This window comes from Bactrocera dorsalis, chromosome 3 (genome assembly GCF_023373825.1).
Source record: "Bactrocera dorsalis isolate Fly_Bdor chromosome 3, ASM2337382v1, whole genome shotgun sequence".
In the NCBI taxonomy this organism is placed as follows: Eukaryota; Metazoa; Arthropoda; class Insecta; order Diptera; family Tephritidae; genus Bactrocera; species Bactrocera dorsalis.
In genome coordinates, this window is record NC_064305.1 from 49,047,093 (window position 1) to 49,060,270 (window position 13,178).

Genomic DNA, 13,178 nt, shown 5'->3' on the forward strand with positions numbered 1-13,178 from the left:
AAGGCATCTTTGGTCACATTGTCCTTCTCTACCGTCGGGGCGTGGGCGCAAATCAGCGATATGTTGAAGAACCTCGCTTTGATGCGGATTGTGGCTAGACGTTCATTCACCGGAGTGAATGATAGTACTCGGCGACGGAGTCTCTCTCCCACACCGAACTTGCGCTCCTTTATATGGCCACTGTAGTTAATGCCACAAGGACCTACTCGTATCTGTCCTTGTCTCGTCCATCGCATTTCTTGAACGGCGGTGATGTCAGCCTATATTTTCACGAGGACATCAACCAGCTGGGCAGCGGCACCTTCCCAATTAAGGGACCGGACATTCCAGGTGTATGCCCTCAAATCATAGTCCTTAATTCGTTTGCCATGGTCGTCATAAAAAGGGGGGTCTCTCTTCCGAGGCTGTTGTTGTTTATTCATTGATAGGGCAGGGGGTTGTTTCGCCTTCTCACTTTAGCTCGCCTTCAAACGGATGTTCTTAGGCTACTCAGAGGATACTTGGTCAAAGACCCGAAGTCGTTGAGCTGCTTGAGTCATATGTAAAAGAATCGTTTCTGGGCACTCCAAAGTGAATGGCAATCAGAGAACTTTCCTCACTTTCGTGAACTTCTGCACATGACTCCATCCTCTGGTTAAGGAATATGTCTTGAGCAAATTTGACCTAAGCGATTTAGGAGATGTGTACATTAAACCTTAAAGAGGGCGGAGCCACGCTCATAATACTCATGATTATAAGAACTGGTCGCATTTTATATCGACCACTGCAAGCTGAATAAACATTTACACAACATGGCCTATATTTTTGTGGAAATTACCGGTTCTGCGACAGGGAGTCTGAAACATCACAACACTTGCTAATCGACTGCCCAGCCGTCTTTGGACACAGGATTAAGGCCCTCGGATCCATGTTTCCGAATAGGGATCGCATCGCCTCACTAGCACCTAGCAGAATATTGGACTTTATCAATATGCTGGGGCTATGTGAGTCCTTGTGATTTAGGAGAGGACACTCCTCATTTAATAATATAATCTAGCACATAATTGATGCCCATCACGAGTGTAAAAAGTGACTTTTAAAATATAGATTTTTTACTTATGCAACCAGCAAAAGTGTAAATTTTGAATTTGATTACATGTTTATATATAGTTTAATTAAATGACAGTCAAGTGAAAATGTGCATAAAGTGTGTTAAGTGTAGTTACACTTTCCAACGGTATCTTCAGATCCAAATCCCCAAATCGGGACTGTGCCAAAAAAGCATAAATTAAATATATTCAGAATATTTACGAAATTATTGTGAAATTGATTTACTTTTAACTTTTCGTGTTGGAGTTGCTTACACAATATTAAAACACTTCCATCGATTAATAACTATGATGTTCACTTTAGTTGACTTGTCAGAATATTTATAGTCATATCCTGAGAAAACCTCAAAACTGAGATACGAGGTTTGTTGTGAGATTAGTCGTGATCCAACCTCAGAAGAAAAAAAAACAAAAACTAAGCGCATGAGGTGAAAAGCACTTTGCCGTGAACCAGCGGTAAAATAAAGAAATGGACAACCAGAAAAGTGAGTAATTTTGCAAATGTATTAAATTTAGTGCATACGTAATAAGTTTATTTATTAGGATTTCACAATGTGAAAGAACAACTCAGGAGCAGCTGTAGCATTACAGCGTGTTATTTAAACATAAATATCATTTTATTCGCTTTTGTATTAAATACATATGTATGTTCATACATACATATATACATATTTACAAAAGAAATTTTGTCCGAATTATTTAGTTACAACATTTAACATTTATCCATACTTAGAAGGAAGTAGAATGCACAAACACCGCAAATTTCTTTAAAAATATTGAAAATAACACAATTTCGTGTTTGCAATTGTGAGGTTTGCATTTAGACATCACAAATTTGTGAGGCAAATCTGATCATTTGATCTTCCGAAATCACGCCAGCATACGGAAAACTTCACAAATAATACAAAATAGTGGGAGTGATTTTTATGAGGGCATGAGAATAGGCTGTTAGTTTTATGAAATGCTGACAGAGAACGTATATCATAAGCGGTAACCTTTAAACGGTCACACATGCTCGCGAACATGGCATGATGCAAAAGTTTAACGTTTTCGTTCACACGGTCATGCATGTGTGTGAACTTCATTTTCGTTCAGCTTTCAACGAGTAAACATGGCACGCGCATTAGTGGCAGCTCTTCTTCTGATTGAAGAAATTTTAGAAATGGAGGAAGAGCTTCAACTGCCTTAGCTAGCAACTCACTCCTTTCTTTTCGGCTATAGCCTTTTTTATATTTCTTTGCAGAAGGTGATCGATTCTAAACGATATAAAAAAATATATTTTAATAACAATTGTAATAACAATTTAATTTCAGATGCCTAAAAATGAAAAAGAATGGAAAATTATTGCTACGGGGTTTTTTGAAATGTGGAATTTTCCGAATTGCCTTGGTGCTATTGATGGCAAACAGATCAACATTAAAAGACCACTACATTCAGGCGCTTACTATTTCAACTACAAGAAAACATATAGCATTGTACTGATAGCACTTGTCAATGCAAAATATCAATTCACAATGGTCGAAGTTGGAGCTAATGGAAGAGTGTCTGATGGTGGGGTTTATGGAAACTCAAATTTTGCAGTTATGCATGAAGAGAGAAAGTTAAAAATTTCTCCCCCAGTTAAACCCCCTGGTTTTGACAAAGAGCTGCCGTTTGTTTTTGTAACAGATGATGCTTTCGCCCTGCATGAAAATTTTATGAAGCCATATAGCCACAGAGGATTGACACACCGGCAGCTACAGTAGAACTACCGAGTATCAAGAGCAAGACGGGTTGTGGAAAATACGTTTGGAATTACATCTTCAAGATTTCGTGTTTGCTGACCACCATAAATTTATCCCCAGAAAAGTGCTCAAAAATTGTTCTTGCGATATGTTATTTGCATAATTTTTTAAGTAAACGTAGTAGCGCTTCATATCTCCGCAGAATAGAAGATAATGATAAGCAATTCATTGAAATGGCAGAATTGCAAAATACCACAAGCCGAAACTATTCCAACAATGCCAAGGAAATTCGAAATCTATTTTGTGAATATTTCAATAGTGTCGGTTCATTGGAACTTTAACTTTATAAAAAAAATGTATACAAAATCGTCATTAAAAATACATACCTGTTTTGTACATTAAAAAGATTATATTATTTATTTTCTTCTTCAACAATATCTCCTTCATTCTCCTCAATTTCTATTGACGAATGACCGCTAGTACCTCCTGATCTTCCAAAAACGAGAGGTCATCAAAATACCATAACGTCGATATGTGTATGTCCTTCACACCAGCGCCAGATTTTTCACTTTCCTTTTTCTTTTTAAGTTCGCGGCGGTAAGATGAACGAAATGAATTAATTTAGTATTTTAAATTTCCAAGTTAGCGTTAACATCAATTTCTTTTAATTTTGATAGAAGCACTTCATACGCTGCATTCCTTTTATACTCTCGCAAACAAAGTATTATAGTTTTGTTCACATAACGGTTGTTTGTAAGTCCTAAAACTAAAAGAGTCAGATATAGGGTTATATATACCAAAGTGATCAGGGTGACGAGTAGAGTTGAAATCCAGATGTCTGTCTGTCCGTCCGTTCGTGCAAGCTGTAACTTGAGTAAAAATTGGAATATCATGATGAAACTTGGTACACGTATTTCTTGGCTCCATAAGAAGGTTAAGTTCGAAGATGGGCAAAATCGGCCCACTGCCACGCCCACAAAATGGCGAAAACCGAAAACCTATTAAGTGTCATAAAAAAACCCTAAATAAAGATATTAAAGTGCAAATTTGGCACAAAAGATCGCATTAGGGAGGGGCATATTTAGAAGTAATTTTTTTGGAAAAGTGGGCGTGGCCCCTACTAAGTTTTTTGTACATATCTTGGAAACTACTATAGCTATGTCAACCAAACTCTATAGAGTCGTTTCCTTCAGGCATTTCCATATACAGTTCAAAAATGGAAGAAATCGGATAATAACCACGCCCACCTCCCATACCAAGGTTATGTCCATATACAGTTAAAAAATGGAAGAAATCGGATAAATAACCACGCCCACCTCCCATACAAAGGTTATGTTGAAAATCACTAAAAGTCGGAAACACTAAATTTTACGGAAGGAATGGCAGAAGGAAGCTGCACCCAGGCTTTTTTTTTTAATTGAAAATGGACGTGGCGTCGCCACTTATGGACCAAAAACCATATCTCAGGAACTACTAATCTAATTAATTTTACAGCAAAATAAAAAAAGTATGTAAATGACGGATAATGAAATATCGATTATCACTTTATCATGCGAGAGTATAAAATGTTCGGTGACACCCGACCTTAGCCCTTCCTTCATTGTTGTTTTTGTTTTTATAGCACTCGCTTTTTATTTGCCACAGTTCTGGAAAACTTCGATAGAGTTCAAAGAACTCGTTGCTCGTTCATTCGCATCACCATTCCTGCACACTGTCTTTTTTCCGACTGAAAAAACACACTGCGTGCATCATGCAGCCCTTCACACGTGCAAGCTTGTGTGACACACCAGCAGAAAAATTAAACAAGTTTAAAAACTTTGAACATGTGTAACAAGCATGTTTTTTTCACCTTAAACGATACAACTTGGTGTGATGTCACACATGTTGCCACGGCCACGGCCCAAAATACAATAACACGTCACACCCAGCGATTTTGTGCCCATAAGTTCATAACTCCAACCACGACCACGACTATGAGGAGTGTGGCATACAAATGACCAACAGCAACAAAGTGTCGTACCCTTCCGCTGAATGGTGGGTTAGTACAAACAAAATGTTTAGTTGCATTTCTGCCGCTAGTAGTGCGGGATGTGATATGTGTACAATGTAGCGAAAAATGTCGTGAATCCCGATAAATCGAGATCACGAAATTTTTGAAATGGTGCAAAAATTTTTATATATTGTCGCTTACAAAAATATCGTATTTGGACCGACTGCATTTCGAAACCAAACACAGTCCCGAACAATCGGGTTCCCGAAATTTTTAAAATGGTGCAAAAGAAATCCTACTTGTATTGTCTCTTAAGGAAATATCACATTTGAAGCGACTGCAATTCGAATCTCTCGATCTATCGGGATCCCGAAATTTTTGGAATGTTACAAATAATACTGTGTAAGCTATGTCAAAAATATCAAACACAAATTTGTTCTGGTAGTCCCGAAAAATCGGGATTCCGAAACTGTTTTCAAATTAAATTTTTATTCTTTTTAAATCATAGAGAAGGTTCACGACGCATTGTTGACATATTCATACATATGTGTATGTCCTATGAGCATATAAGCATATAATATAACAAATTATCATAATATACAAAAAATATATATTTCAATAGTAATAATAATAAAACTTTTGTACACATGTAGCATAACTTCACTTATCAGTAATAATTGTGCACTCTGCTAATTAGTACATATTGTTACAAAAAGTAGTATTAAGTTGTATTTGTATTGCTATATGCATCCCTTATTATGAACAATAGCTGTAGGTATATGGAATAGCATTTGTCTTGTTGTAGACATCTGGCGCCGCGGCTGTCTGCTTGACGAAACAATAGACATCTGGCGCCGCAGCCGTCTGCTTGTTTACTTAAACAATTGCTGAGTCTGGCGCCACGGCTGTCTGCATTTGGCGCCGTATAGCATTATGTTCTTGTAATTTCCAGACGCAATATTCTAGAAGGCCCCGTCGGCATCAGCGAGAAGTGCGTGGCTATATAAGCCGTGGCAGCGCCAACCTAATCAATCAGTGCTAAGAGTAAACTGTTATAGTGTAGACAAGTTGTAAAATAAAGAGTTGTTGAATTGAATTAAACAGTTTTGGTTTTATTCGTCAATCCAGAGATACGAACCTAGCAAAGTAAACTAGCAAGCAGTAAAAATCGTAACAATATCTACATATGTGCGTATGTCATTGACACACACATAAAGTATACACAAACCTACATACACATATGCGTACACATGTTAATATGTCACACACAAAAACTACAAACGTAGTTCTACAAAAATAACAATTGCCGCAAATAGTATCAGCAGCGTCACAAGTCAATATGGCTGACAATTAGCCGAAGCCCAAATGTACTAAATCTTATAACAAAACAATTTCATTCATGAACGTAAGCGCACTTTCAACAAGCAAACTCGCTGCATTCATAACAGCAACCACCGTCACATCTCCCCGAGCATGCCTTTGCCAACAAGCGGCTTTTCGTGACGATGGCCAACGCTAAACATATTAAAATGGAAAACTGACAACCCCGAAAACTCGCAAAACACAGAAAAGAGTGACAAAAAGGACAACATAGTTCATGTGGACTTAAAATATTTGTAATTTCTAAAATATTTTGCGTGGCTTACAAAATTCAGCGTCGATATGTAGGTAAGTTCATACATAAACATACATATTTACGCTGGTTTGTAGGCAAAGCTGTTAAAATGGCAAGGGAAGTGGTGACAATCGCCGGTCGTTCGCTTATATTTTCGGCACAGCTCGGAATTTCAACCAATAACACATTGTTGTGACGATTTGTCGTCGCGTCGGTCTTACGCAACATTGACTCTTTGACAAAACGTCTGCTTCGCCATTGATTGTCCGTGTAAACGGAGATTTCGAATGAAGCATTGAGTTTACATATTTACATACATATATATGTATGCTGAATATAGATAAATTTACAAATATTAAGCGTATGGTCTGTCATATTTGTTTACATGCAAATTATGTTGTTTCCTCTGACGTTTATGTTATTGTACTTTCACGGTCAATAAAAATGCAATCTTGTAACGGAATCATGTTGTGTCCTCTAACCAGAGGCCGGAGCAAGTACGTTGATTATAGATCAAATACAAAATACAAGCTGAGCTTAATATTGAACTCTAATAATATTACTGATAGAAGCAAAGTTCTCTCTCGACGAACAAAAACTCATATCTCCCGTCCTGATATATGGTGCAGAGACTTGGACGATGACAACAACTGATGAATCTACGTTGCGAGTTTTCGAGAGAAAAGTTCTGCGAAAGATTTATGGTCCTTTGCGCGTTGGCCATGGCAAACACTGCATTCGATGGAACCATGAGCTGTATGAGATATATGCCGGCATTCACATAGTTCAGCGAATTAAAAGACAGCGGCTTCGCTGGCTAGGTCATGTAGTCCGAATGGACGAAAACACTCCAGCTCTGAAAGTATTCGACGCAGTACCCGCCGCGGGAAGCAGAGAAAGAGGAAGACCTCCACTCCGTTGGAAGGACCAAGTGGAGAAGGACCTGGCCTAATCGCGTAAGCGGTGTCTAAGCCAGTAAAGAAAAAGAAGAAAAATATTATTGAACCTAAAATAATAAGTGTGCGTTACTATATCCGGCAAGCCGAAACAGCAAACGCGAACACAGTCGCTTGCGACATAGGCAAGTGTCGGGTTACCGCTGCTAGGCGCAATGGCTGGGCAACGAACTTATGCGTCAGCAGAATGTGGCAATGTAAACAAAGTGGATTGAATCATTCTTGTATTTCACAAACAAAAAGTGCAATTCTTATGTGTTAACTTGAACACATAATTATATAAAATTACATGTGCGACCGCTTGGTCTTTTAAGATAATATACAAAAAGTAGTATTAAGTTGTGTTACAAAAGTAGTATTAAGTTGTATTTGTATTACTATATGCATCCCTGATTATGAACAATAGCTGTAGGTATATGGAATAGCATTTGTCTTGTCGTAGACATCTGGCGCCACGGCTGTCTGCTTGAGAAACAATAGACATCTGGCGCCGCACTGTCCGCTTGTCGAAACAATAGACATCTGGCGCCACAGCCGTCTGCTTGTACAATTGCAGAGTCTGGCGCCGCGACTGTCTACTTGCGTCTGGCGCCGTATAGCCGTATGTTCTGGTAATTTCCAGACGCGATATTCTAGAAGGACACGTCGGCATCAGCGAGAAGTGCGTGGCTATATAAGCCGTGGCAGCGCCAACGTAATCAATCAGTGCTAAGAGTAAACTGCTATAGTGTAGACGAGTTGTGAAATAAAGAGTTGTTGAATTAAATTAAACAGTGTTGATTTTATTTGTCAATCCAGAGATACGAACCTAACAAAGTAAACTAGCAAGAGTAAATTCGTAACAATTGGTGTCAGAAGTGGGATTGTCAAATAATCCAAATTCAAAATGGTTAAATTCGGAGAATTGAGAATTCAGCAATTAAAAAAGGAACTGGAGGGGCGTAATTTGCCGATAAGCGGGCAAAAGGCGGATCTGCAGGCACGATTACGTGAAGCAATGGAAGCGGATGGAATTAATGTCGACGAATTCGAATTTGATGGCCCAGAAACTTCTACAAAGGTAGAAGAAAAAGTAGAAGAACAACGAACATCATCAAGCGTAGACACGAACATGCTGTTAGTGGCTATTAAGCAAATAGCAGAAAATGCAGTGCAAACAGAAAATCGTCTGGCACAGCAAATAGCAGAAAATGTAGTGCAAACAGAAAATCGTCTGGCACAGCAAATAACGCAAATAGCTGAAAATACATCACAGTTAGAGTCTCGCCTTACACAACAGATTACGGAAAATACTACACAACTACAAAAACAAGTGCAAGAGAAATTTTCAAAATTTGAAGACGAATTAAGCACTTTAAAAAATGGCGAAGAAAATTTAAAATCAGAAGTTCTGCAATTAAGTAATCGTGTGCGAGAACTGCAACTACATGGCCCTGCACCATCAACAAATAATCAAAGATTGAAGGCACCCACATTCGATGGAAGTATTCCATTTCAAATTTTCAAACTTCAGTTTGAAAAGACAGCAACGGCCAATAACTGGAATGCAGCGGACAAAGTGGCGTCCTTGTTTGTATCATTGAAAGGACCGGCAGCAGAAATCCTTCAGACTATTCCAGACTGTGAACGGGACAACTATGAGGCATTGATGAGTGCGATAGAAAGACGATATGGTAGTGAGCACCGGAAACAAATATACCAGATCGAACTGCAAAATAGGGGTCAGAAGATGAACGAGTCATTGCAAGAGTTCGCAACTGAAATCGAACGACTGGCTCATTTGGCAAATGCAGATGCACCTGTGGATTACATTGAGAGGGTAAAAATTCAATGTTTCATAAATGGAATTCGTGATGTGGACACCAAACGCGCCACATATGCATTGCCAAAAAGAACGTTTGCTGAAACGGTTTCGCACGCCCTCACACAGGAAACAGCTTCCCTACTAAGTAAACCAGCACACAAAGTACAAAGGGTTGAAATGGAACAACCGGCGCTGATGGAAGAAATATTGAAGACTCTGAAGACAATTGCTGCACCGCGAGTAAATACAACAGGAAGATGTTTCAACTGTGGAAAAGCGGGTCACTTTGCCCGAAATTGCAATATAAAGGTAAACCCATCAAAACGGAACCAACCAACAGAACACCGAAAGAGGATTCACCACAAAAATGCGGATGCATTATCGCGTCGCCCTTGTCCACCGGAATGTAAACATTGCTCCAAATCAGAGGGAAAAGAAGGTATAATCGACGTGCGATTACTGAACATAGAATCTGAAGATGATTGGACTTCTCATCGCATCAGAATCAATCAACTGAAGGACCCTGATCTTGCAAAGCTGGTAATGGCCAAAGAAAATGGGGTACGACCACCAAAGGAACAAATAAGTAGCGAGAGTCCAACGGCAAAAGCATATTGGGCCCAATGGAACAGCATAAACCTCGTTAATGGATACCTTCATCGTACCTGGGAAAGTGAAGATGGCAAACAGTCTCGTCTGTTGATCATAGTACCGAAGTCCATGATCCCGAAAGTGTTGAAAGAATATCACAATGGACCTAGTGGAGGGCACCTTGGGATTACAAAAACTATAGAGAAGATTAAACAACGGTTCTACTGGATCGGTTGTCGAGATTCCATAGCAGAATGGATAAGTAATTGCGTAGAGGGCATGGCAGCTAAAGGTCCTAAAGCCAAAAGTCGCGGTAGGCTACAACAGTACAACGTGGGATCACCATTCGAACGAGTCGCAATGGATGTTGCAGGTCCGTTTCCAACCAGTACGGCCGGAAACAAATATCTACTGGTTGTCATGGACTATTTCAGTAAATGGCCAGAAGTATATGCCTTACCAAACTAAGAAGCGAAGACGGTAGCCGAAGCGTTTGTAGAAAATTGGATAACAAGGTTCGGAGTGCCCGTCGAATTACACTCAGATCAAGGCAGGAATTTCGAATCTTCCATTTTCCAAGAAGTCTGTACATTATTGGGCATCCACAAGACACGGACAACAGCGTTACATCCACAATCAGATGGAATGGTGGAGAGATTCAACCGAACGCTCGAAGAACATCTGCGGAAAATCGTTGATAAAGATCAACGGAATTGGGACAAGTGCATCCAGATGTTCCTGCTGGCGTATCGTTCAGCGAAGCACGAGACAACTGGTTACACGCCAGCAAAGATTATTTTCGGATCTGATCTGCGACTCCCTGCTGATCTTAAGTTTGGAACGAATCCTACAGCTGTAAGAAATGATGGAGATTATTGTTCTGCCTTAAAGGAAGAAATGAATGAATTGCATCTAATGGTAAGACAGCATACGCATCTGATGAGCAATAAGATGAAGGACCGGTTCGATCAAGCGGCAAATTCAAAAGGTTTCGAAGAAGGTGATCTGGTCCTGTTGTACAATCCACTTCGAAAGAAAGGCTTGTCCCCGAAACTACAGACAGCCTGGGAAGGACCCTATATGGTGATGAAACGACTTAATGACGTGGTATACCGCATACAAAGAAATGGAAAAGCACGATGTAAAATGAAAGTAGTACATTTGGAGAGGCTCGCCCCATTTGGTTCAAGAGGATTTGTGCCTAATCGGGACGATTAGGCTTTAGTGGAGGGCAGTGTTACAAAAGTAGTATTAAGTTGTGTTACAAAAGTAGTATTAAGTTGTATTTGTATTACTATATGCATCCCTGATTATGAACAATAGCTGTAGGTATATGGAATAGCATTTGTCTTGTCGTAGACATCTGGCGCCACGGCTGTCTGCTTGAGAAACAATATACATCTGGCGCCGCACTGTCCGCTTGTCGAAACAATAGACATCTGGCGCCACAGCCGTCTGCTTGAACAATTGCAGAGTCTGGCGCCGCGACTGTCTGCTTGCGTCTGGCGCCGTATAGCCGTATGTTCTGGTAATTTCCAGACGCGATATTCTAGAAGGACACGTCGGCATCAGCGAGAAGTGCGTGGCTATATAAGCCGTGGCAGCGCCAACGTAATCAATCAGTGCTAAGAGTAAACTGCTATAGTGTAGACGAGTTGTGAAATAAAGAGTTGTTGAATTAAATTAAACAGTGTTGATTTTATTTGTCAATCCAGAGATACGAACCTAACAAAGTAAACTAGCAAGAGTAAATTCGTAACAATATCAAAATTTTTAATGTAATTGAGAGTATCGTAAAGGGTACTAGAAACTGTGTTGTGAATAGTAACTTGTCACAAATTGAGACTTCGAAATGTCTCAAATAGTTACAACAGACGTTACTGAATTACGCTATAATATTTAATTGCTAGGTGTTTATAACTCAACAAAGATTTATCATTCCTTACCTCTGGTGGGGGGAAATGAAAAGACCATCATCGAGTGAGAATTTATTCTTTCTGATTTTATTTGGTAAAATGTAAACCTTATATACTATTTTTGAGTTCTTAGTTATCTAATTAAACATATGTATATTTACGGCACACCACATGAGGTTGTTTTCAACTGCGCAATACAATAAAAATGTGTGTGTGTTTAATGTTATCTCTTCTGAAAATTTATGACTTGTGTCCCATATATTTTTACAATGTGCATCTATTGCATTTAAATGCATGTGGTTGCTTATGTACATACGTATGTATGTATGTTTGAAAATAGATATTTATTTTTAATTGTATTTCGGCTTTGCTGATAACTATGCATTTTTAATGATATTTGAACACTAGAAATAGTGTTAAAGGAGGCTGCACATTGCACGTATTGCCAAAGAAAACTGCAAATTGCAAATACTGTATTTCAGTCGCACGATATGCCAGTGTCCAATGTTTTATGTTTTGTTGAGTAAATTTCTTCTTGCTTACACCGCTTACGCGATTAAAGACGACTTTACACGACATACATCGTAAAGCATCAAACCAGGAATAAAGGGATGTCCAACTTATTGCAGTGTGATAGCGCCTCAAAATTAGCGTTTTTTATAATATTTTCCATTATGGCCAGATTGAACAAAATAATAATTTTTGGGCATTTAAATTAAAATACCCAACATTTAGTACGAATTAAAATTACTATATAGTGGTTATTTATTATATGGAGAAACTATTAAAATCTTTTTAAAGTATATTAAAACAGCTGTTTTTGACTTTTTAATACCCAATATTTAAGCTTGTTATCTCTCATTCATTAAATGTTTGTAATCATTTTCCATCGAAAAAAATACTACGATGCTTCAAATTACAAAACGTTTCTTCGAATACCTTTAAACTTCACAAATTTATTTAATTTTCGTTGTTTAACATTTTTTATAAGTGGTCTTGAACGATGCAACAAATCCCTCCGTTTACATATTTTATGGTAATATTTCAATCTGGTCATCGCTCGTTTCCAATTGCTAAACGTTAAAACTTCCCGAACTCGATCAACTGTCAAAGTTCAGGCGCAATTGTTGGACATCTCTTTATCTCTGCATCAAACGCATACCAGTCGAACACGAACATGCCGGGTATGACCAATTTAAGGCCCAAAGACAATTCTAATCAAAGCGACTCTGTCAAATACTAAAATACACACGTTCTTACGGACACAGTTATTTAGACGACTACACGACTGCACAGTGTACGACGACCGTCAGTTGTCGCTCTCGCTAACTTGAAAATATGATTATCTTGGCCGACGACAGTAGAGAGGAGTGATGTCACTAATTTTAAAATGTAAATTTTTTAAAAGCTCTAACAAACCTGACGTTATTTTATAAAAACAAAAAATAGCTCTGTAATATCATTTGGAATAACAATTGATAATTTAAATAAAGT

The 13,178-nt window shown here is 38.6% G+C and overlaps 3 protein-coding genes across 9 annotated transcripts in view; 2 read left to right on the top strand and 1 right to left on the bottom strand.

The window, feature by feature from the left end:
* Positions 1 to 13,178, top strand: part of LOC125777132 (uncharacterized) — a 223,663-nt gene that overhangs the window by 83,987 nt on the left and 126,498 nt on the right. Inside the window, exon 1 of one of the 3 annotated variants that reach the window (XM_049451356.1) lies at positions 7,700 to 7,785. The exons of 1 other annotated variant lie outside the window; for it this stretch is intronic. The gene's annotated coding sequence lies outside the window, so the exon portion shown is untranslated. Of the gene's footprint in view, positions 1 to 7,699; positions 7,786 to 10,749; positions 11,098 to 13,178 lie in introns of those variants that run through there. One more of the 3 variants, XM_049451353.1, reaches the window with a different exon arrangement.
* LOC125777124 (uncharacterized) overlaps positions 1 to 13,178 on the bottom strand; it is a 172,901-nt gene that overhangs the window by 9,738 nt on the left and 149,985 nt on the right. The gene's annotated exons all lie outside the window — the stretch shown is intronic.
* Positions 8,099 to 13,178, top strand: part of LOC125777122 (uncharacterized) — a 358,233-nt gene continuing 353,153 nt past the window's right edge. For 4 of the 5 annotated variants that reach the window (XR_007422125.1, XR_007422127.1, XR_007422126.1 and 1 more), the window contains exon 1: positions 8,099 to 9,616. Coding sequence is in view for 1 of the 5 variants with exons in the window: in XM_049451270.1 (XP_049307227.1) it covers positions 8,260 to 9,616 (1,357 nt within the window). In the remaining 4 variants the exon portion in view is untranslated. Of the gene's footprint in view, positions 10,757 to 13,178 lie in introns of all 5 variants that reach the window. The other variant, XR_007422124.1, reaches the window with a different exon arrangement.